General features: G+C 34.6%; 1 protein-coding gene across 4 annotated transcripts; it reads right to left on the bottom strand.

Moving 5' to 3' along the window:
- Positions 1-1,124: 1,124 nt before the first annotated feature.
- SNX16 (sorting nexin 16) lies at positions 1,125-20,760 on the bottom strand. 4 transcript variants are annotated; one of them, XM_037504777.2, is made up of 9 exons: positions 20,638-20,760; positions 19,592-19,636; positions 18,437-18,910; positions 12,319-12,405; positions 10,588-10,736; positions 6,627-6,696; positions 3,066-3,202; positions 2,458-2,577; positions 1,125-1,752 (listed from the first exon to the last, which is right to left on the bottom strand). In XM_037504777.2, the coding sequence occupies exons 3-9, from the start codon at positions 18,809-18,811 to the stop codon at positions 1,656-1,658; spliced, it is 1,035 nt and encodes a 344-aa protein (XP_037360674.1). In that variant the 5' UTR covers positions 18,812-18,910; positions 19,592-19,636; positions 20,638-20,760; the 3' UTR covers positions 1,125-1,655. The 4 variants fall into 4 exon arrangements, with proteins under 4 accessions (XP_037360674.1, XP_037360679.1, XP_037360654.1 ...); XM_037504782.2 differs by lacking the exon at positions 19,592-19,636 and having other exon boundaries at positions 18,437-18,576; positions 18,664-18,910; XM_037504757.2 differs by lacking the exon at positions 19,592-19,636.
- Between the last annotated feature and the right edge of the window lie 5,121 nt (positions 20,761-25,881).

Below are 25,881 nucleotides of genomic sequence, written 5' to 3'. Positions count from 1 at the left end.
AAAATGATATTAACTTATATGATCATCCTTTTAAAATCCTTTTTAAAACCTAGAATATTTTAAATAAACAAGTAGACTATTTTATATTCTTTGTCTATTTTAGAAGAGTAAACACATTTCTAATACGTAACTCCACTTTGTGGAAAATATTCTGTCTGAGACAGCACACTTGTGCATTTTCACAGACTTTAAAAATTCTGTGTACTTTGTTAAAAAGCAGACTTTTTTAGCTTAAAGGTTATCAACAGCGAATGCATATTTAAAATATGTCAGCAGAATTTAAGCAACCATATCTTAATATATACATCAAGATACTGATAAACATTGGAGATTATTTTATTTCCCCAATAAGTTTCCCTCCATTTTTACAAAGCATATGTAGTTCAACATCAACAACTGGTATTTCAAAATGCCAACATGACTATAATCTTTATTAACAGCAATATGCAAAACAGTAGAAGTAGAAAATAAATGACTAAATTCTTATGATAAAAATGAAATAAGGCACTTTCAACAACAATATGAGAAGCATAAATAAACACTTTTTCATAAAGCTGACTCACAGACCCTATGAGACTTTTCTAAAAAGTAAGAGTAAAGGCACTACATAATTCTTTTTCATAACTCCAATTATTAAAGAAATTTACCAATTAAACTTGGCACAAAAAAGTTTAATTATCATAAAGTGCATCATTTGGCTAAATATATTAAAGAAAATCAACCATAATACACCATAGCAACATATTCACATATGTAGAAATAAAAATGCCATGCCAGAATTCAACATAGTTAAGAACTTTGTATTAATATGGCTTTTTATTTTGATTTTTTTTATTTACTTAGAATCTATAGTATATTTTCAAAAGAGTATGCCTTCATTAGCAAAAAGAGGTAGTGTCTTGAAAAGGCAAACTCACTGATTCTACAGGTAAAGATTTAAGATAAATATATGTGGAAAATAAACAAGTATAACACAATAAACTGGATAATTATAGTGTTTTTATATCAACGAATTAACTTTTAAAATCAAGGTTATTTTATCACTTTAGCTATATTATTATACCTCTTTTAAATAGTTTTCTTTTGTTCCTAGGAAGTTTTCTTCCTCTTTTAAACAGCAGTAGCATTTCAAATAAGCAATTTTTATTTAAAGATAGTAAACATGTCAATATCTAAAACTCAATTCATCTTTACCATTGATTTAACCCACTAATGAAAATATATCATGTCAGAGTTACAAAGAAATATCTATCAAGTAGACATAGCAACATGCAATTAATGTCCATTTGTCCATTCTAAGTGATTTAAACACACGCACACAACACATGCACACATTAGTTTGGAGTAATATACTGGCAAAACACCAAAGTAATTCTTGCACAGTATATAAGACTGTGGCCCTGGATAACAGAACTCTAATAACTAGATTTTTTTAGTTTATTAAATACAAAGGTTGGATAAAACATTTTAAAGCAGTAGTGAATATATTTTCTATTCCAATAACTTAAAAAAAAACTTTTCTTTATATAAACTTTATACATTTGCATTCTAGCTATTTTCTACAAATATTCCAGTCTATTTTTTTTCTTTTTAAATATTTGTCAATCTATTTTAAATTTGCCAAAACAAAAATGATGGAAACTTCTTGTGATGAATTAGTCTTCTTCAGTATTATATGCCACTTCTGCTACTTCTATCTCTGACAAAGAATTTTCAGGTTCACTAACACTTAAGCATGGATTATTATCAGCTCTACAAAAAAAGAGAGAAACATCAATGAAGAGATTGCATATATACTTTCATTTCACTATTACCTTTAATATCTTTGACCTTATATAAAGCATAATAAATAAAGAATATTTTCAATGGAAAATATCTAATGGAACATTTAAATGTTCCATTAGGAATTTAGTATTTTAAAATTATTGTTGCCATATAATAACTCAGATAATTTTGAATTCTTTTAGTTCTCCCCAGAACCATTTACCAATAAAAATCTACTTTGTCATTTTACAATTTGTTCTCATAATTACAGTTTAACCTTTATTACTAAAGTAGCAATAATTACCTTGGGTTTATATGCAATAAAAATTTTGTGTTTTCAAATATACTATCTTTTCATCATTCCAATTAGGTAGGCAGGGTGGTTGCTATTATAGTGTCCCACCTTTTAAATGGAAAAAGAGTAACATCACAGGAGATTAATTTTTCAACACTAAAAAATGAATGAGTTACCTTAATCAGAGCCCACTTAGTTCAGACATAGTTTCAAATTAAGAAATAAGAAAACCTACAGTCTGGATGTCAAAGACTCATTTTTTAGGAACACTTAGAATATCTATAATCTTTCTCTGAGCAACAGATTCATGATACAATAACAAATTCATAAAAAGATACACGGTATTTTCCATCCAATCATTCAGATGATTAGGCAATAATAAACTAAACATTATATACCTAGATTCTTCATCCAAGACATCCTGGTCAACCTCAAGTGCAGAGGACTCCATCTTTAACATCTCTTGTTCTTCTGTTCTTGACATGTGAAGTGATTCTTCAGGTTCTAAGGATAATGTTCTAAAAGTAAATCACAGCAGTAAGTTATTTTCTATGAATAAAGTATAGAAAATATGTAGCTTTAGGAGTCTTCAGTCTTAGGTCTTAATGCAGTCATATGGCTAATAAAACGCTAACTTGGTGAGAGAGAAATCAGTACTTAATTTAAAATTATTTCAGTATCAATTCAATAAATTTTGCAAAGAGCAAACTGAAACTTTGAAAGCTGGCATAAATGCCTAGATGATACCAAAGATACAGTTAAAATTGGTGTTTATCTTATTGAATAGCTGTATACTAATTTTTCTGATTTTTCCCATTCTTTAAATGTCTCATGTCTCCTAAATAAAATATCAAAAGATAGTTTTCCCAATCTATAAGGAAGTGTGCCAACAGTCTATGACTTTTATCATCAGAAATTTCCTAAATCATATTAAAATACAAAGGGCAGTTATGCCAGCATATTAAGAGCTGAATTAGACAGACAAAATGTAAGTGTTACAACATACCTGAGTCTGTTCTCTAGCATGTCTATATGAAGCTGCTTCTCAGTGAGCAGTTTCTTCAGTGATTCTACTTCTTTTTGTTTTTCAAGTAGTTCTTTCTGAAAACGGTAGTTTGTCTCTTCTAAAGTTTCACAGAAAGCCTTAAAACCAAAAAACACATGCAGAAAAAGAATAAAATTACTTATGCAGTACTTCAATCAAGAGCATAACTGAAGAGTCAAGGAACATGGATAATTAACCCATTGCATGAAACCCAAATGATTTGTTCTTCACACTAACTTCTGAGATCTCTGCTATCTTGCTCTCTTAGTCCCTACATAGGTGGGGACTTATAATTGCAAGTCCCTTTTCTCGAGAAGTATTAAGGAGTAAACCCATATGCCTAACGTGAATATGTAATATTTCTCTAATTAGAATTAGGAAGAAAATAACTAATAACCACTGTTTTAGTTTCCATTCTCCTGTTTTTGCCCAGTTTTAGATGATTACACTTTTAAAAGCTGGGCTATGCATGATACTTTTATTAGCTCAGCATACATATTACTGTAACAACTTTTTAAAATAATAGCACCTTCAACATTACTTTGCACTTGCTTCTTACTCATTTTAACTCAAAAGTGACATTCTATTCTTTATATTTCAGGATACTAACCATTGCTAAAATAAAGATTAAAACAAAAAACAAAATTATACTACCATAAAGAATGATGGCATGAAAAAATTTTGATTACTTATATTGAGGTTTTCAGTATTGCTGATGAATTATTTAAAACTGCTCCTAGTTATCTATCACTTCTTGTCTTATCCTTGGCTGTTTTAAACCTTCACCTCTGAGAAATCCCCCTACAATATGTTACTACTACTGAATCCTAACTGCATCTGCATCCTATTGTTTTTCTCAAGAACAAGGGACTCTTCAAATGAAGCCTTACCTCCTTTGGAAGCTTGATCTATCACTTATACTCTCCCTTAAAATTTTAACCTTCCTCCCTCTTTTGGCCTCTAAGTTTACTTACACTTGACTGAAGTTGATTAAATAAACCCTCAAAAAAAAAAAAAAATAGCCAGTTCCTCCCCAAATCTGATGTAGAGCATTTAATTTGCCAAGTCCAAAAAACTAAAAAAACTCAAATTCTGATAAGCAGAGATCTATACTTTGATATATCACAATCAAATTACTGAAAGCAAAGAAAAAAAGTCTTGGAAGTAGTGAAGGCAAAAGGACTCATCATATACATGAAAACAATTTAATTAAAGGTTGATTTTAGAAATAATAGAGACCAAAGGACAGTGGAATGACAATGCACTGAAAGTAAAAAACAACAAAACCCAAAAAGCCTTTAAAAATGAACATTCTTAGATAAACAAAGATTGTGAGAATGTGTTGTCAGCAGGCCTACCTTATAAAAAAATACTAAAGAAAAGGCTTGAGATTGAAAGAATATAATATTAAACACCAATCCAAAGGAAGAATGAAAAAACTTGGAAATAGCAAATGTATGGCTAAATATAAAAGTGTATAGAGTATTTGTATAAAGTATTTTTTCTTATTTATTCACATAAGCCCATTAAAAGATAAAGGATTGTAAAAAGAAATTATTATGCTGCACTGTTGGGCTTCCAACAAATATAGATATGAAAAACACAACAATGCCACACAAAGGGGAAGGAAAAGGAGATATACTGGAGTCATTTTTAATTCACTGGAATTTTAATATAAAAATATTTTATTTCATACAATATTAGGCAGTAAAGGAGGATGACCAAAACAGATGAGACAGAAAACACTGCAAAATCACAGATAGAAAAGGCAGAGAGATATCAGATTGAGTAACAGATCAAGACCCACTTATATGTTATGTGTAAGAGACAGTCCTTAGATGGAATGACACAGACTAAATATAAAAGGATAGAAAAAAACACACTATACAAACAATAATCATAAGAAGTAAACAAATCTGTGTGATAATGGAATAAGGCTAAGTAGTTAGATCAATGGAAGAGAATTAAGAGTCTAGAAAGAAACCCTTTTATGTTCACTTGACTTTTGATAAAAGGTGTCAGCACATTTCAGTTCAGGTACTGAACAATTAGGTATACATAGGAACTTAAGGCCCTTAGCTCATACCTTACAAAAAAATTACTTCAGGATGAATGATGGACCTAAATGTAAAAGCCAAAATTATAAAACTTCTAAAGACAATGTACAAGAAAACCTTTGTGATCCTGCATTGGGAAAAGAGATCTTATGAGACAACATAAGCTACAAAAGTATAGGCATAAACCATAAAGAAGTGATAAAATGAAAATTAAAACAAAAACTAACACTCAAAATACACTATTAAAAGATGAACAGGCATATACAGATTGAAAAAAAAACTATTTGTAAATCATATGTGATAAAGGATTTGTATGAAAAACAAAAGACTCTTGGAGCTCAAACTCTTACAAGAGAAACAGCTCAACTGAAAAACTGGGCAAAAAACTTGAGAAGACATTTTCATCTACATTGCTAAAAACATGAAAAAAGTGATCAGCATAAAAGATTATATAGAAAAGAAGAAATGGGTGAATTTTATGGCTGAAAAAAATTTTTTTTGGATGAAAATTTTACTTCAAGAGAGCTGTTTAAAAAAAAAAAAACTATGGGCCTCCCTGGTGGCACAAGGGGTTAAGCACCGCACTATGAAGCTATCTGCAGCTTTTGCACCACAAGTTCGATCCCTGGCTGGCCAGGGAGCAAACCACATGGCACAGCAGACCTCTCCTGACTCACCAGCTGCTCCCCTCAGCAGTGCATTTCAGTCAGTCTGCCTGTTCTGTTCCCCACTCTGTCTCTGGTGAATCTTCTCACCCCACCCCCATCTCTGGCCTGTACCCCAGCTCCTGATGCATAAATAAATAAATCTTAAAAAAAAAAAAAAAAAACAACAAAAAAACCTCTATGCCATTCACTCTAATACAAGGAACTGATTCAGTTTAATCAAAAACATTACAAATCTAGCAATTAAATCTGTTCCATTTAAACACCATTAAACATTTGGGGAAAAACTAAATCCTACCTAGTCCATTATTACCAAATCTGTTTTGTCCATCTAGCCAATTGCTTTGAGAAATAGGCCACTTGAGCACGTCAATTAATGTTATTTGAGTAGCATCAAGCTTGAGCTGAATTGGTAACAAGACAATAACTTTCACTTCTAAATGTAAGTTTCAAATTTGATTTTTAACTGTAGTTTCTTTGATGCTCAGATGGAAGAAACTGCAATATACAAACAGTACTTTCAACTTCAAATAAAGAAATTTCCAATTTTTTTTTTTAACAGCAAAAGAATAAAATGTAGGTTTAGGTTTTAGAGCTGCATTATTTATGTGACATGTATAAATTTTCATATGTATGCCAATGAAAGAAATCTTTGATTCAAATATTAAAAGCTTTCTGTGCAAAACTAGCATGGTCCAAAGTAATAATATTCTGTGGGCTATTCCCTTTAAAAAAACAATGTAGTTATTGTACTGTATTATTTGTTCCTCTTTTCGTTTGATATGTAATACAGTACTTACCCTGCTTTCTTCGAGGCTATCAAATGGACCTGGTGGATCATCCAGACAAAGAAATTCTCTTACTGCAAGGCTTTTCAAAGGAAAAAAAAATTAGCCTGGGTGTAATTAAGTATATAAAAGATAGCAAAAAGCAGAAGTTACTTTGAAGATATAGTGCTAAACAAGTTGCTACTGCTGATATATCAAAATAAGCAAGTTAGTTTAAAGAAAAAGGAGAAATTTTGTAATCAAGACACATATATAGTACCTCTGAAAACAAAGAACAGTAAAATATTTACTGTGGTTATTAATGATGCATCAATATGAAAATGGCCTAAAACAGCCTAAAGCAATAAATAATTATATTTTACTATAACAGATTGTGCAACATAAGACTTATCCCCTCCATCTGCCTTTATATATCCTTCACTTTGACAAACTGAGTTATATGCTGTCCCTGGTTTTGGACCTGTGCCTTAATACCTCTGAATAGTATTGACGGTGAGAGATAAAATAAAAAAACAATGTAGGAAAGTTCTATGTTGGTTTTAATGGATCAACTTTCAATTCATAAATGGATATGTGGTAACCTCAGACTTCTAAAATATCTTTTTAATAATTTCTTTCTGACTCATATTCATTTTCTAATCCACAGCATTTCAAGGCTTTCAAATTCTACCTCCTAATTACCATATTCCTTGATCCTTGTGTTTACCCTTCTCTGTGTTTCTGCTATTTTTATCATCTTTATTATACCAGTAACATTTCATAAAATCACTTATTTTGTTCAAACAGAGCAGAATATCTTCAAATGAATTCTAAGACCAAAGGAGTATGCCCTTAGCTTCTGTCATGTTCACCTTAGTATGGTATAGGGCAGATACAGATGACTAACACTTCATTCCCTCCCTTCATGTGTGTTTTAAAGAATACTTTAATAAGGAATTTCTTATACTGTGAAATTAAAAAAATGCTACCTACTTCCCACAAAAAAGATAATGAGGACCCTAGAATAAACAGGACATATCTTATTTCTAGTTCAATTTAAGTTATCTTACTGTTTCCTAAATATCTGATGATATGAGGAAAGTAAGTAGGCAAATAGATGCGAGGCATATCAGATTCTTTCATGTCAGGTTTCTTAGGATCTTAATACTCCAGGAAAGTCAAATCAAACCTTTCCCCAAGTTATCTGGTCAAGAAATCTTTCTTTCCCTGAAATACTTATTTATGAATTGAATAGACCACTGTTGTAGAGTATGCAATTTTAGAAACTATAGGATCTCCAATGTCGTAATGCCGACCTCAGAGAGGGAGATAAATTATCAGTAACTGAAAAATGATACACTTTCACCATTTAGATGTGACTGGAAATGTTCAGGGTTAAACTGAAACTCAGACTTAAATGCACTTTCACTTTTCAAAAAAAATCAAGAAATCACAAGGTTGAATTTATTTATGTGGTTCATATTATTTAATATTTCATTAGCTAGACTATAGTTGCTTACAAGATAAATTTGATTTCAATTCACCACATTTTCAAAACAGACAATAAAGTTTACAGAATGAGGAAGAAAAGAAAGGCAATGTGTTGACTTCTTAGTTTAAAAGTCTTCTTTTATGGTATTAAAATATATTCAAAGGCTTTCCCTACAATTTTAGAGTTTGTTAGTCTTAATTCCTGCTTTGTGATTTTGAACTAACATTAATCTTTCTTCTTTTGAGAAAGGTAAAATATATATAGACAAGTAGGGAGCACCCATGTTCCTACAACCTAAAATAGACAATTGGTACTTGTCATATTTGTGTCTATTTTTTTCTGTATAAAAAGTACAATAGCAAACATCAACAGTTCTGCTATTCCTCCAACAGTATTTATTAAGCAGGGATTCTGCGTCAGCTCTGTGCTAAGCACTATACATTTAACTGAACAAAAGAGCAATGGACACTTCTATGATTTGTGAATCTTACAAGCTGGAGAGAGAAATACAATCAAATAATCTCAGAAATAGTTACAAACTGAAATACTATTAGAGGGCTGATTAGCCTCAGCTGGGACTCCATGAGAAATAAACCCAACTGACAATAACTTAATGACAATTTCCTTAGTTCTCTGAACACTGGTGGATAGTTGGTATCATCCTAGATACTATCAAAGTTAATTCATTACATACATGTCTTAAGGCATTAGGAGCTGATCCTCAGAACCAGCAGAAAAGGGCTGCTACAGATACTATGAGAAGAAACTGATAGAGCCTTTGGTGGTGGTGATTGTGGGAGGCTGGAAGGAGGTGAGAGACTGGTCAGGAAAGCCAGTTTTTAAAAAATTGAAGTTTGTGTTGGAATCTGAAGGATATATAAGAGTTGTTTAGGCTAGGGCTGAGGATACTAGTGTGAAACACTGTCTTCCCAGAGAACAGCATATTTGAAGGCTCTAAGGGACAAAGGAACAAGGTGATTTTAGAAAATTAAAAGGCTGATATGGCTGATATAACTGAATGGGGGTGGGGAGGAAAACTAAAACATACAATTAGAAAGACAGACTATATATATATAGACAGGGACCAGAAAGAATGACTTTGTCAAACTTATTATAAAATATTACCATGAATCCAATGGATTACAGAAGCAAGAGTGGATGCGGAAGTGGATGAAGAAGGAAAGTTTCTGCAAAAATTAAGGTGAGAGTTCATAGCTTAGACTATAGGTAATGGTTGAACTAGAGAAACAGATGTGAGTGGCATTTAAAATATAAAGGAAGGGATAAGGATAATAAGGGCTATGTAAGGGATGACTTTGGGTTCTGGGTAAATGATGCTGGGGAAAATGTCTGGAGAGTAAGCGTTTAAGTTTGAGGTCACATCTAAAGTAGATGCTAAGGAGGCAATTACATATATGAAACTTGAGTTAAGAGAAGGGATCTGGTTTGTAGTCTCCTTCATAGAAGAAAACAAGGGGATGGGTAGAGCTCTCAAGAAGCCATCAAGCTTATGAAGCACACACTAAGAAGTAAGATGTAAATGCATAGTAAGTGTGTCATACATAAGATGCTTTACATAAAGACTGAGAAGGGTAGGTAGAAAAAGTGAGACAGGTTAGCTTTCTTAATATGTGAAAAATTGCAGAAGATAGTTACTGACATAGGTATCTACAATATGCTAGCGATGCATTGTAATGCCCTTTTCTTAATTGAAAATGGTTCTAATATATCTGATAATGTAAGTTCCAAAACTATATGCCCAGCTGATATAAAATAATAAAGCAATTTTCTTATAATATGAAGCAAAAACTCGTATGGATCCTTTCTTCCCCTTTATAATGGTTTTTGGCATTTTCATTTCCCCTCCTATAAAATTAACCCAACTTCACAGTTTTTACATTATTTTGGAGAAATACAAGAATATTATTCTGAAAATTATACAGTATTATTTTAACCAAAATATGTGGACCACTTTGTTCAAATAATTGCTAAAATACTAAAATTGAGTTTACAGCTGGGCAAATGGAGTATATAATACACTGAATTTTTAACTTTGCTGACTTTTTCAAAGTGTAATACAAATCAAATACCAGAAAAAAAAAAGCCTTATCAAAAAAAAAAAAAAGCAAAAAAGTCCCATCACCTCTATTAGAGAGGAAATATATATATAGTTATGTTTGTGACTAAATGACTATAGGTCTAGATTTTTTAAAAAAATAGACTAGGGTCTAGACCAGAGGTGTGGGGGGTGAGAGGATTCACCAGACACTGAGTGGGGAGCAGAACAGGCGGATCTACTGAAATACACTGCTGAGAGGAGCAACAGGGAGACTGGAGAGGTATGCTATGCCATGTGGGTCAGATCCCTGGCGGGGACTGAACTCAGGGCTTGGCACTGACAATGCTGAGACTCAACCCCTAGGCCACAGGAAGGCCCTATGGTCCTAGTTTGAGTTGTTGGAATGCTTTTTTAATAACCTCTTATTTTAATTTGTTACATACCAGTTAGCAATGTCCTTGTGAGCTATTAAATTTTGAAGAAATGCTTGTAATCCTAATTGTCTATCTTCTAAAAAGTCGGTATTATAATTATCTTTAAACCAGCGTTTTGGCGGAAGTGCTAATCGAAAGCCTGGAAACATATCTTTTAACTGAAAAAGGAAAAAGAAAACACAATATTCAACTTATATTAGTTGTGCAAAATCTATCCTGTTGACAATGTAAAATTATTCATAAGCTCTAAAGAGTATGATCAAATTCAGCTAAGCTTCTTGTTTATTTCTTCATTTCTATCAGTCGTGTAATACAGGAGTAACAGTTGCTCTGAATCCTTGTCAACACTTGGCATTATCTGACTTTTTAATATTAGCCATTCTAAATGGGTATGTAGTAGCATTTCCTTTAGATTTTAATATCTTCTCATGTGCTTACTTGAATTAACATATTTTCTTGGGTGAATTCTTTAGTCAAATGTTTTGACCCCTTCACTTAAAAAAACTAGGTTCTATTTTTATTATTAAGTTATATGAGTTTCTCATATATTTGGATACAAGTCCTTTGTCAGAAATATGCATTACATATATATTCTTCCAGACTGTGGCCTGACTCTTCAACAGCACATATGCTTTTAATTTTAATGTTACTGAATTCATCCATTTTTTTATAGTTTTTGCTTTTTTTCTAGATCATAGCTAAGAAAATCTTGCTCATGACAAAGTTGAAGAAATTTTCTTCTGTTTTTTCCCTGGAAGTTTGTAGTTTAGCATTTACACTTTGGTTTTCCAAATTTATTGGTACTTTATATTTTTTTCTGTGGATTACCTTGTAATATTATCCTGATATTATTTGCTGTATTTTTCACTTTTGGGTCTACTTTATAAGGGTTCTTAATATATTGAAGTTATTATTAATCTTCCCTGTTTCATATGTATAGCAAGCATAATCTAGGTGGCCCTGTCATCTTCGCTCCTGGTGTTGCTTCTGTGACTTTGCCATGTTACATAGCAAAAGAAATTTTGCCAATGTTAATTTGAATTTTTGATCAGTTGACCTTAAGATAGGCAATTATCTATGTGAATCTAATCTTATCACATAAAATCTTTAAAAGTAGAGTAGGGTTTTCTTGACTGGCAGTTAAAAGTGAATGACAGAGGGCCTGGCTTGCTGTTCCTGGCTTGGAAGATGGAGGGGCCAGGTGCAAAGATCCTAGAGCAGTCTTTCTGAGCTAAGGACAACCTCTTGCTGATAGCCAACAAGGAAACAGGGACCATGGCCCTACACCTGTAAGAAAATCAAGGTAGCCAAGGACCCTGATAAACCTGGAAGCTGGCTCTTCCTCATAGTCACCAGATAGGAGCCCAGTTAAGTCTACAGTTTGTTTTTGACCTTGTTTGACCTTAAGCATCAAACCTAGCTTAGCCCACACAAGGCAGTAGATAATAAACAGGTGTGCTTGACTATATCTTTCAAATTCACAAGATTTATATAAACATATTTATATGTTAGCGATTTTCACAATTTCATACTAAAAATACTTACTTACTGGTTTCCAAAAAAGGGACGTTAAATTCAAGAGATGGGACTTCAGAATATTAAAGTAAAATGAAATAATTTTCTTCTGAAGTAGCAAAGATTTGACTTCATACTTTATATGAAGTGACAGATAATAATTTTATAGGTGACAGATAATAATTCAAAATTGAAATGTCAGTTTTAAATTATTAAAATACTTACTTTATCATTAAGCCTAGAAAAGTCAGTATATCTTCTAAAAACTACCCAGCTTTCTTCTGGGGTTTTCCTTACTAGTATTTTATATACCTAGACAGAGAGAAAGATATTTAAAAACTCAATCCAATATTTTAAAAACTTTTACTTGACAACCTAAATCATCACATTATGTAAAAAAAAAAAACAAAAAAAAAAAACAGAAATAATTTACCAAATAATGATTTGTAATGTACAAATTTGAAATGTACAAATAATGTAGGCACCACAGCAAGATTTTTTAAGATGAATATGACAAATGCTATCTCTGTGCATTACTAGTGTGCTTTTTCTGTGACACTAGTAATGAACTCATCAGTCTGCAAAGCTTATGTTATAGCAGCATATTCTAAAACTGACAAAAGAATCAATCACGATTGAAAAAGCTATGAAAATAAGCCACTCTTGTCATGGATAACCAATATAATGTTTAAATTCAATAACTATCAAAGTTTTCCAATAAATTTCATGTTTCAATCTTCAAGTTGAAATATAAACTAAAAACATCAATGTTAGATAAGTTTACATTTCTACAACTGTGCACAATTGCCTCAGTTATTAAATAGAAAAACTTGATTGAAGCAAGTCAAAATATTTTAAAAAGAACATAAGAAAAATAGGTTTTCTTTCCTATAAGTGTAATTTTTGAGTATATTATGAGAAAGTACTACTTAGAACAGAATTTCAGAGAAACTGAAAAACCTCTTGGTGGTTTTTCAGTACAAGTATTTTGGGCTAAGCTAAATATATGGAACATAGGAAGTGCTAAATAATTTGCTAAGTGAGCAAAACTCTCTAAATGCTCTTTCAATGTTATTGCTGTACAGTAAGTTTCAACTTTAGCTGTATAGCTACATTCTAGCCATGTGGCTATTTGAACACTTGAAATATGATTAGATCAAATTGAGATATAATGTAAGTGCAAAATGCATACTAATATAAAGACATAAGATGAAATATGATGCTAAAATACTTTGTTAAAATGACTTTATACTGGTTACATGCTGAAATCATATTTTGGATATATTAGGATAAAATAATATTTATAAACAAAGAAATAATTGTTTCCTTTTTACTTTTTTTACATGGCTGCTAGAAAATTAAAAATTAGAAATATGAGTCATATTTGTGGCTCACATTATAATCTTATTGGACAGAGTTGCTCCAGAGCAAATTCATTACACAGAGTATAATCTCCTTATCATGTAATTTTTTCTCCCTTGAAGAATTCTCTTTAATCTTCTAAGAAGGAGAATCTTTTAGCTTTGAAGTAAAAAGCAATTTGCCTTTGTAACATGTAAAGAGGTGTGGAAGATCACTCGGATACCCTCTAAAGTCTCCAGAAAGTCCTGATCTAAGATAGTTCTAATGGGACAAAGGAAACATTCTTTTTAGGAGCTACCAAGTCAAATAAAAGGGATACATTAATTTCAGAACTCTTGAGTATGATTAACTGATGCATGCCAAAAGTTAACTTAACCTGTACATAACCTATATTGACTTTATTTTCTTATTTTAGAACATAAGCCCTCCCTTCTAACTAAACTACTTTCCATAAAGGTACCTGAATACTCATTTTTCCAGGAAAGACAAAGTATAGAATTCGGTGTTTTAGCTTATGTAAAAAGTTCTCTTTCCTTTCTACATGTTTAAATAGTACTCTCAACAATAGCTTTATGGACAGACAGAACTAATCATTCCAAATAGCAGTTACTGTTTTTACTCCATTTGAAACTTATATAATACTTTTGTAGGGAGTCCTTGTTTTAGGATTTTAAAGTAAATTATAACATGCAGAAAGCATATACTTAAGTATAAAATACATATAGAAAAGTGCACAAATTATAAACATAAGTATATAACTACTGAATTTTCATGAAGTGAACACATCCATGAAACTAGAACCAGGATCAGGAAACAAGAGATTACTAATATAAGAAGCCTATCTCATGTCCCCTCCCAATCTTACTCATGACTGATCCTAGTCACTTTTTATTTTTAATCAATCTTTTCAAAGACTCTACACTATGTAAGAACTCACCAGAAGTTCTAATACTTACTTAAGAGAGCAATTAAAAAGATGTCTATCTAGGAAAAATTTTACAAACTTAATAAGCTTCAAACATATCTCTCATACCTCTCCTCTAAAGTCATATATCTACACACACACACAAAATCATGTGTACACACTCACATGTACATACACACACATAAGTGACACTTCCATTTTGATGTCTCACAGCTCACACTTAGCATGTCCCAAAGTATCTTGATCTTCCCTTCAATATCGAATTAAACGACCACCTCATTCCTCTCATTGTTTAGGTCCAAAACTTTGGGATCATCTTTGATTTCTCTTTCTCCTCCAGTCAAATTCCAAGGCTCTAATTTCAAAACTGATCCAGAATTTTATGACTTCTCTGGACGTCCTTTACCACCTTACTCCATGCCCATCATCATGTCTCTGGTGAATTACTGCAAGAATCTAACTACCTTCTGTTTCCATTCTTCCTCCACAAAACCTAGTCTCAATTTAGCAGCCAGACGAGTCTTTAAAAAAATTAAGTTGGATCAGATGACTCTTCCTTTTAAAATCTTATTGAAGATTTTCATCTAAAGCAGTGTAAAATCTTTTTTTAAAATTGAATGTATTTTAAAAAAAAAATATATATATATATATTTCACATCATCGTTCATTTTTGTATGTTTGATTTTTCCTTTCAGGTGTAATCCCCTTAAAATGCCCACTAAGTCACCTGTGAACCATCATCATAGGCTCTTGTGCTTTTCCCTCCCCTGTTTTGATCCCTCTTCCTTCCCCTTCCCTGCTAAGTGTCTCCAATTTATAGTCTGCCTGCTAATTTCCCCTTTTTTTTCTTTCCCTTCCCCTTATTTGGCTTCCCTATATACCTCCTGTAAGTGAAACCATTCAATATTTTTCTTTCCTTCTCACTTATTTCACTGAGCATAATCCCTTTCAGCTCCATCCATGTTGCGAATAGAATGAATTTATCTTTTTTGATGGCTGAGTACTATTCCACTGTGTATATATACCACACTTTCTTGATCCAGTCATCTGTTTTTGGACATTTAGATTGTTTCCATATCTTAGCTATTGCAAATAGTGCTGCAGTGAACACAGGAGTGCAGGTTTCCTTTTGAATTAATGATTTTGTGTCCTTTGGGTAGATTCCTAGGAGTGGAATTGCTGGGTCAGATGGTAGATTTATTTTTAGTAATTTGAGGGTCCTCCACACAGCTTTCCATAGTGGTTGGTCCAGTATGCATTCCCACCAGCAGTGTAAAAGGATTCCTTTTTCTCCATATCCTCACCAGCATTTGTTATTGTTAGTTTTTTTTTTTTTAATGTGACTATTCTTACTGGTGTGAGGTGATATCTCATTGTGATTTTGATTTGAATTTCCCTGATTATAAGTGATATTGAACATTTTTTAATGTGTCTATTGGCCATTTGCATTTCCTCTTTGGAGAAGTGTCTTTTTAGCTTTTTAACTCAGTAAAATCTAAAGACCTTACCTTGTCTGCATATCCTACTTGATCTGTGTGCCATATTCCCTTGTCTTAGTTTCTATAATTCTCCAGTTGTTTACTTTGCTGTCAGTCACAAGGGTCTTTGCAATTGTCCCATCTATCTGGAAAGTTCTTTCAACAGATATTATCAAGATTCACCTCCTCTTAGTGCTGACATCCGTTTTTTGACTAACAAGGTTGTTTAAGTCACAACTCCAGTTTCAGGCCTTTCCTCTTTTTTATCTCTTTTTAGCACTTATCATACCAGCATTTAAAACAAATGTACTTATCATTTATTCATTCATTTATTTATTTGAATTGCTGTACAACTTCTGCCTGGAATGGTGCCTAGCACTTAATGGGCGCTGAAAAAAAATGCTGAGTTAATGAATAAATGACTATGACTAATTTCACATCTGCCATTTTCTTCTTCCTCTATATGTCATCAAAGACTTATATTGATAATTGATATGCCACTGCTTAAATTTGTCTATGAACCTGTATTTTCAAATATACACATCACCTCAGTGGATGCTCATTCCTTCATAAAGTAGGTAGGTCATTATAAGAAAATAAGCCATGAGTTTATTATAATTTCTAAAATCACTCTCAAAAAGGCAGGTCCATGCAGGTACCCACACCATTAGCAATCTTAAGGTAACTCTAGAGTATGTCTCCATAAATTAAGTCAATAATTTTTTCCTAGAGGTCCTTCCATTCTGTCGTATATTTATAGCATGAAATTTTGAAGTAAATATAAAAACTTCAAGAAATCCAATAGAAAGAAAACACTATTTCACCTTATCAGTGAATTTAGCAAGGTTGCTAAATACAGAAATATACACGAATACATGAGACCAAAATATATAAACTTGGAACGAGGAAACAAAAACGAAGATATTGAGTACACCAGAAAACGTCCATACCGAGAAATTAACCAAAAGACATAAAACCTTTTCACTGAAAACTAAAAAACATTATTAAAAGAAATTAAAGATTTAAGTAAATGCATTAGGTTCATAGATCCAACGATTACGTAATATAAAGATGTCAGTTCCCCCTAGGTTGGTCTATAGACTCAACACAACCCCACAGGAAAGGGCAAAGAACAGCCAAGGAAATATTCAAGATTAACAACAAAGTTAAAGTACTTAAGCTATTAGATATCAAGCCCTACCACAAATCTTTAGTATTAACAATGCAGAATTGATAAAGGAGAGGAAAATGGGACACAAAAACAGATTTATGGCCACCTAACGTATGACACAGACAACAGTGCAAATGTAGAGGAGAGAGTGGTCTTTTCAATAACCTGATTACTTGATCGCATATGGAGGAAAAAAAAATGTGTCTTGAGCCTTACTTTACATTATGGACAAAAATCAATTCCAGGTAGTTTACAGGTTTAAATGTAAAAGGTCAAACTAGATAAAGCTTTTAGAAGAAAACACAGGACAATATGTTTGCAATCTGTGAGTAGGCAATGATTTAAAAAAGTGGTAACCAAAAAAGAAAAATTAGTAAATTGGATTACATTAAAATGAAAAAACTTTTATCAAATGCATCATTAAGTGAAAAGGCAAGCCAGAGTGAGAGATGACAGTCACATGTTTTGATAAAGGATTTAAATCCAAAAATGCATAGAACATACAAATCAAAATAGAAAAGACTTCCCAAAACACAAAAGAGCAAAGGTCTTGAACAGACATTTCATAAAGACTATGGAAATGGCCAAAAGTCTTCAAATTAGTAATTAGGAAAATATAAATTAAAATCACAACATGATTACCAGTATACCCACTAAAACAGGTGACGTGAGATGGAAAAATATTACATGTTGGAAACATGTGGAATAACTGGAACTCTCATGCACTGCTTATAGTATGACTATTCTGGTACCCTGTTCACACCAGTATCTTCTAAGGCTGGACACATGATGAGCAACTCTACTTCTGGGAGATATCAAGCAGAAATCTGTACATGTGTTTACTGAGGGACAAGCACTAACAGGTTCATAACAAGAGTATTTGTAAGAGCCCAAACTGGAAATTATCCAAATACTCTTCAACAATAGAATGGATAAATTGTGATACTGCCATAAAGGATACCATCAGTATTAAAAATGAACTGCCTACAACTACATGTAAGATCAACCTTATAACTAGCACTCTTGCAGGATGAATCTTACAAACATAAACTCAAAAGAGTACATATGCCATAATTCCACTTAGTTAATAAACGAAAAGAGGCAAAATAAATCTAGATTATCAGCAGAGTGAGTACTGACTGAAAGAAAGCTTGGAGATAGGGCTTTTAGGATACTAGCAATGTTCTTGTTTCTTGAACTGTGTGCTAGTTTCATAGGTGTGTTTGGCTTATGAAAATTCATTCAAGTAAAACAAAAGTTCAGCACATAAGAATTGAGGTATAAAAACCATTTGAATTTTATGTTCAAGAAATTACAAGCATAGGCTAACAATCAACACAGGTTTAGAACACAAGTTAGTCAATGTCTCACTTTCTACTGGTGAATAGCATAAGTCACTATACTCACAGTAAATTTAGCTCTTTCTTCCATCACCTCATAACCCAGTATAGTAGGTGTAGAAGGTCTATTTTCCCAATTCACTGTTTCAGGATTTTGTTCTTCATTTTCTTTTGGTCTAGTAGAATACTCAATGGAAGGATCTGCACCTGTAAGTTTAGTCCTAATGAGGGGACTGCTACAGACAGATGAAGTACTATCCATTTGATCAGGTACACTTGTCTGTTTACAATTACCCATATTTGTGTCTTCTAATTGGCCTTTGGAAGAGTTTGAGCTTGTTGAGATACTTCCAAAAGAAGAACTTCTTTGGTTTCTGTTGGTTGTAAAGCTGGAAGCTGAGTTCCCTATGGGCATAGGAACTGGGACATAAGGAGTTGCCATCTTCTTTTGGCCTGTGCAAAAACCTACACGCTGCTGAGTCCAAACACTTAGACAATAACTATTAGGCAATCCATTATTTTCTTCTTAGGAATTCACTATCTAAAAATGAGAAGGACATGTTGAAAGGTTAACCTTTAAAATAGAGCATTAGCTGAAAGAAAACAAAATGTTCATATTTATTGAATTTTGTGACACTCTACTGGAATGAAAATATGCACTGAAACCTCTTCCTTTAATCTCAAAATATCTTCCATAAAGGACCTTTATTTAAAGAGAGCAGAACTACTCCACACCTTTTTTTCTTGACCCTCCTATTACATATTTTACTTCCCCCCCCCCATTTTATCTCCTTTGATGTAATCTGATTTCATCTATGAGAAAGAGCTGAAAAGAGGAAGAAGGGTAAAAACCTTTCTCAGGCTTCACTCCTTTGCTTAGAGTCCTGTCAGTAATACATAAAATACAGAATAGATGAGGTACGGTAGGTAGGGAAGGAAAGAAAGGGAGGAAAATCACTTACATTGCTTTATGATTAAATGAACTAAAGAATTAACAAGAATAATAACAGCGAACCTGAAGTTTATATGCTACAGCCACTCTTAAAATAGCAATCTATTAAACCCAGGGTCAAATGTATATGAAAAAAATGAAACTGTTTATATCAATCATGTAAAACTCCCAAAATTTATAACCAACAAGATTAAATAATTCTAAATTTAAAGGTTATGCAGTTTCCATATCATCAATAATTCTGCTATGCCATGAACTGAGGGTACTTACTTTATAACTCAGACTTGAATCTATGTTGTCAAAGGACTAGTTTACCTAGAGTACGAATAATTTCATAATAATACAAAGGTGAAAAGGTTTACCACTAAGTTGTTAAATAATAAATTAAGACAATGGAGTAACTACTGACCAGAGAAATGATATAAAGCAACAGGTCTGCCTATCCAATCACATCTAGTCAACTCAACTGCTGGGAAACGAAAGACACGAACTGCTCAAATTTGGAAAGAAGCTGAAATAAGATTTTTCAACCCAGCACGTGGCTCTGGGCAACCTTCCCAATCACTAAAGATTCAAAAAATTTGAGCTGCTGATTCAACTGCTCCTCGGTTCCGCCTGATGGCTCCCCAAAGAAATAAATAAGTATGAAAACGCAACCTTCTCCAGGCCTGTGGGATCGCCCTGCTGCCCTTTGCCACTCTTTTACCCGGGCACTCAGGGCAGGGGAAGAAGGGGCTGGAGCACCTTCCACACAATGGCTGACAAGCAAAGAGGTGAGATCTCCCCAAATGTTAAGAGAACTTATTTGGCTCCTTGGGAGCGTGATCACTTTTGCCCAGGGGTCGAGATGCTCCAAAGAACCATCATACTATTCCTACCCGGAAAACCTTGGGCAGGTGAGATAGCCTGAGCCTGTGCAATACGATGAGGATGAGAAAAGTGAAAAAACCCAGGGGCAGCTCGACCCCAGGAAAGTCCGACTGGTGTCCCGAACAGGTCACGGGTTTTCGGCTGGGTTGGTGGCGAGATCCCTGGGCTCCCGGGGACTCCCCAAATGGCCCACCCCGGCTTGCCAAGGCGCGGCAGGCGACTCCTACAAACTGGGCGGACTCAGCGGTGGCCTGAAGGTGGACAGGAGGCGCCCCCAGCGCCCCTCCAACCTCCTCGTCCACCCTGCCCACTGCCAGGCAGCTACCGGGGCGCAGGTGTCACCCCACAAGCGCCAGCATAACGTTCGCTAACCTGTTCCTACCGCAGCCCCCCCTGCAATCCCGCTGGAGGACGCTTCTCCGGGACAGGTTAGTACCTAACCGCACCTTTTCGTCCCCACCCCAAGCAGGGAGAAGCCTCACGTGATCCTTCGACCCCCAAAGCAGTAGCTCCCAGCTTAGCCCCGGCCGCCCGGCCACGGATCCCGGCGAGGTGGTGGGAGGGGCCAGACTGGAACGCAGCTCCAGGAAGTGACGTCACGTAAAGCGCGCCCGCCCCCGGAGGCGCAGAGTGGAGTTGGGGGTCCCAGCTCTGTTGCATTTGGATTCGCGCCAGTTTTATGGTAAAAATTTGATCATTTTGTCCTAACTTTTATTTTATAAGTTAACTTTTGAGAAATGGAGGATGTGATGTCTTATTTGTATGGCAGGTGATCAGAACACTACAGTTTTCAGTGGGAACTACACCCTACCTTGGTCCGGGCTCCTGCTTTGCATCATGGGACTTGTAGTCATGACAACCCCCCCCCCCCCCCCCCCCCCCCCCCGGGCACTTAGGCTGGTTAGAGGAGGTTATAGGTTTTCCAGATTTAGAGCACTTGAAGGGATGACACTGAAGTCTATGAATGGATAGAGAAAGGGCACTGCGCTGCAGCTCATAGGTCCTACGTAATTCAGAAGTCCTCATCGGCACGTAACTCCTGAATTTCTTTTCCCCTTCCACTATTTGGGGAGCAGTTTTTATCTCAAATGATACAGATTTAGATGTTCACATTAACGTTATCGGGAAAGTCGTTTTTTGATAGTCAAGTACCAAGATTCTGTTCAGTCTGCAAGTCTGTCAGAATCGTGCAATTTGACATAAAGACTATTCATGATTTCTAAGGAAAACCTTAGAATTTCCAAAAGGAATATTGTTAAGACTAGGAAAAACTGATAGTTGTAATTTCAAAATGAACATGGAGAGGTGATCTGATTTGTGACATAATACTGGTTTGGGGTGGTAATATTGCTCTTCCAGTGCTATGAAAAATAATTTTGTAGAAACAGCAGAGTAAAACATGGGTAGTTTTCAGCATACGCTTGCCAATCAGGGCCTTGAGGTGGCAGTTATATTGATGAGTTCAGTGAGTAAGGGTATAGAGAGAAAAGAAAAATGAGCCTTAGAATATTTCTCTCCTGGTTAGGGCTGCAGGTGGCAGCAAAACAGACCTATGAGAAGGAAAAACTGATAGTTCAATATGAAGGCAGACAAGAAAAAAATAAATTTTCAAGAAGTAAAGGTGTACAGATACCAGCTAGGATGAGGGTAAAAATCTAGAAAAGGTTATTAAAATTGTCCAAGAATGACTTCCTTTACAGGTTATTGTAAAGCACATAAAGGACATACTGATACATACTGTGTGTGCCTTTATCTCCAGAATATCTGATGTTGATAGCTGTCTAGATTTAGCTTTCAGAAAATGAACTGAACATCTGTGATAATCAAAAAAGAATATCCTGTTGTTACCAGAGTAAAAGTTACATTATCAGACTGTATCTGATGGCTCTTCTCCATGTATGGAATATTTTAGTTAAGCTTGACTGCCTCTGTATAGTGTGCAGAGTCAAAGTATACCTTTTATTTAATTTTTTAAAGATTTATTTATTTATGCATTCAAGAACTGGGGTACAGGCCAGAAGTGTGGGGGTTGAGAGGATTCACCAGAGACAGAGTGGGGAACAGAACAGGGATACTGACTGAAATACACTGCTGTGGGAAGCAGTGGGCAAGTCAGGAGAGGTCTGCTAAACCATGTGGGTCATCTCCCTGGCTGGGGATCGAACTCTGGCTGCAGTGGCTGCAGATAGCTTCATAGGTTGTGTCTTAACCCCTGCGCCACCAGGGAGGCGGAATTGTATACATTTTAATTTGTAGAGTTACAGAAGGCCATTAAAATCATTTATAATTTTTATAATATATATCTACCTAGAAAAGCATTTGATCCCATTCAGTGCACAATTTTAGACAGTGTTAAATAGGCACAGGTAACTGTGGAAAGTGGGAGTAGGGGTGGGAAAGGGTAAAAAATCAGCAGAAAATAGTAATTGCAGCAGCACTCTTGAGGTGATTTCCTGGATCCCAGCCTTTCTCCCTTCTCTGGATATTGATCCCTCTTCTACAATGCAGGACCCTAGTGACCATGTTTATATTATATCACTCTTGTAACATGTTTTTCCTAATAGTGGATTTTGCCCAGGGAGGACATTTGACCCAGTTGTGCTGAAAAGATTCTGTCTCCTAGGAATTGAAAGGGCATGCAGGGTTGTGGAATATAGGCAGAAAATCACAGGAACTAAAGTCAGATAAAATAACATTCTTTGGTAAGAAGGTCCATGGATTCCCATTGCTCAGGTCCCTAGAGTTGATAGAGTCTTCTCCATACTTGTTTTTCCCTTGGAGTTCATCTAATACCTTTGTGTTCATTCAATAGATTTGCTTTTTGTTTAAATCTAGATGGAGCTGGTTCTTTTGCTTATAACTAATACAGCAAGTTGGAATGAGGCAAACTGAATATTAGTAGCAAAAAGTTGATAAAATGCAAGCAATTCATTCTCAATGATTTATAATAACTAACATAAAAACTTTCAACTATTGTTTTGGCATGATTTAATAGACTGTTTCCAAAGCAATTTATATGTAATTTTAATACTTAGGATATTTACACCACTGCTCCCTATTTTGTAAAAGGTGATCTACTCTTAGAGTAACAGGAAGTAACCAAAGTAATAATAGGGAAATAAGACAGCTAACTTTATTACTATGAATCTGTGACCTACGAAATTTCCTAAATTCAGGGTAAGGATTATATGACCTTTTACAATGCACAGAGAAGACACTCTTCAATACTGCTACTTCTGATCAGTGATTTTCCACTCACATTATTGTCCATAAGGAAAGTATTGAAAGCATGTGTGGAAATCCTACTAGAAATATCGAGACCAAATTCTTTTCAAAATTGCAGTTATAGGGCCTCCCCAGTGGCGCAGCGATTGAGCGCTGGGTTGTGAAGCTGCCTGCAGCCTCTGCAGCACCGGTTAGATCCCGGCTGCTCCCTGGCCACCGGAGGAGGGTCCCACATGGTGCGCAGACCTCTCCTGCCGCGCGCTGCTCCCCTCAGCAGTGTGCTTCGGTCCTTCTGCCTGCTCTGCTCCCCGCTCTGGTGAATTCTCTCACCTTCCCGCCCTTCTGACTGTACCCAGTGCTTGTATGTATAAATAAACAAATAAATAAATAAATAATTGCAGTTATAATGTTAGTACTGAAAGTATTTATGTGGATAAGCCTTTATTTTTCTGTTCTGAAGAAAACAGAGGCCAAAAGATCTGCCAGACATCACAAAGCCAGTGAGTCTTTGACTCATACTAGCAAACTTCTTGCCACACACAATAAGACACCCTTTCCTGAGTACATCTATACTCTATTATGTCTTAACTGTCTTTCAGCCTTCCAATAGTGTCTTGTCTCTGGTACAATTCAATTATCACTTGAGAACTAGGAAATAGTTATGGATTTTATGCATGAGGAGGGTCTGCATTGGGTCTTTAAGGATTGGGAGGAATTGGATAAGTAAAGCAAGGCGGTAGAGTACATTAAGTAAAGTGAAAGATTTGAGAGAGGACATTAACGGTGTGGAGTGTTGTGGGACGGTGAAGAGTTCAACTTGATTGTATTGGAAGGAGAGTGTTAGAGTGTAGCTTGAAATAGACTCTCATCTCTCAAGTTCATCTGAAACATAATCTTATCAGCAATATCATCTTGATTTCCTCAGATGGAATCAAATAAGCCCCTCCTCTGTGATCCTTTCATATTTGGTATGTGAGTGGAAACAATTTACGCTACTGCTCCCTATTTTGTAAAAGTCCACAAATACAATCACAGGTGATCTACTCTTAGAGTAACAGGAAGTAACCAAAGTAATAATGGGGAAATATTGTGAGTTCTTATTTATCTGTGTAGCCCAAGAGCAAGGATCATATATTAGACAGCTGTCTGTTGACAGTACTTTATCAGAACATGATTAAGGCAAGTATTTCATGGGTAGTCCCCCTCATTAGTAAGTTTAAAAAAAATCTGGTCCCCTTCATTCATATTTTCTGTAAGATCCCTGTAACCATTTGCATTTTCAACTCCTGATTTAGAAAATAATATCCAAATTATTTGCATAGGGCTATAGAATCCCTTTAGGAACTGATTTTCATCTAGTTTTATAGTTCTCTTTCCCCTAGTTTAATTAATGATTTACTCAACCAGTGAGCTATTTATTGAGTATCACATGCAATGAACCTCAGCATTTGGTCAATATCAATTATTTATCTTTCTGAGTTCTCCATTTTTTATTTTACTGGCATTTGTTGTTGCTTTTGCCTGGAACCTACCAACTTCTCTCATTCCATTTCTGAGGCTCAATTCTAGGAGGTTTCCTCTCCAAAAACCTACTAAATTCCCCTCTATCATGTGCTCACTGTCCCCTCACTGCCTTACTGCCATTGCAATCTGGTTACTCTATGCATCTGCCTCGCTGACTAGAACATGTGCTCCTTGAGACAGAGACTTTCTTCTCCAGGACTTGCAGGACCTCTGGCATGTAGTTTTGCCAAACTGAATAAAGGAATGGGTGAAAAGAAGTAATTACACTTTTTTTTTGAAGGGATAATAATATTTTTACATTTAAAAAATTTCATTGATTTTCCAATTGTTTGCATAACTATATTTTGGGAGTATAACACTGTACCTCAACATGCACACATGCTTCACTCACCTGCCACCAAAACTCCAGGTGTCACCTACTTTCCCCTATCACTTCCTCCCTTTCCCTTATTTGCTCTGGTAACCAGTATGTTTTTCACAGTCTTAACATTTGTTTCCAGTTTGTTTTGCCAATTTCTTTTCTTTGTTTCTTTTTATTCCATAATCGAAGGAAATCATTTGTCAACTGTCTCACTTTCTGACTTATTTCACTTAGCATAATCACCTCAAGGTTCATTCATTTTGTCCCAAGAGATAATATTTCTCTTTTTAATAGCTGAGTAATATTCCACCCAGTATATATTCCACATATTTTTTATCTACTCATCTATTGATGGCCCTTCAGGTTGATTTCAAGTCTTAGCTATTGTGAATAATGCTGCTATGAATGCAGGAGTTCACAAATCATTTAATATTACTGTTGTCATATTCTTTGGATATTGCTGTATCATAGTCACTTACATTTTTATGTTTATAAATATTCAATCTCCATACTGTTTTCCGTAGAATGTGCACCAAGTTACATACCCACTAATAAGGGATAAGTGTTCCTTTTCCTTCAC

This window comes from Talpa occidentalis, unplaced genomic scaffold (genome assembly GCF_014898055.3).
Source record: "Talpa occidentalis isolate TD23 unplaced genomic scaffold, MPIMG_talOcc4v2.1, whole genome shotgun sequence".
Lineage (NCBI taxonomy): Eukaryota > Metazoa > Chordata > Mammalia > Eulipotyphla > Talpidae > Talpa > Talpa occidentalis.
The sequence above is the reverse complement of the archived record's forward strand: the minus strand, read 5'-3'. Positions and strand labels throughout refer to the sequence as shown.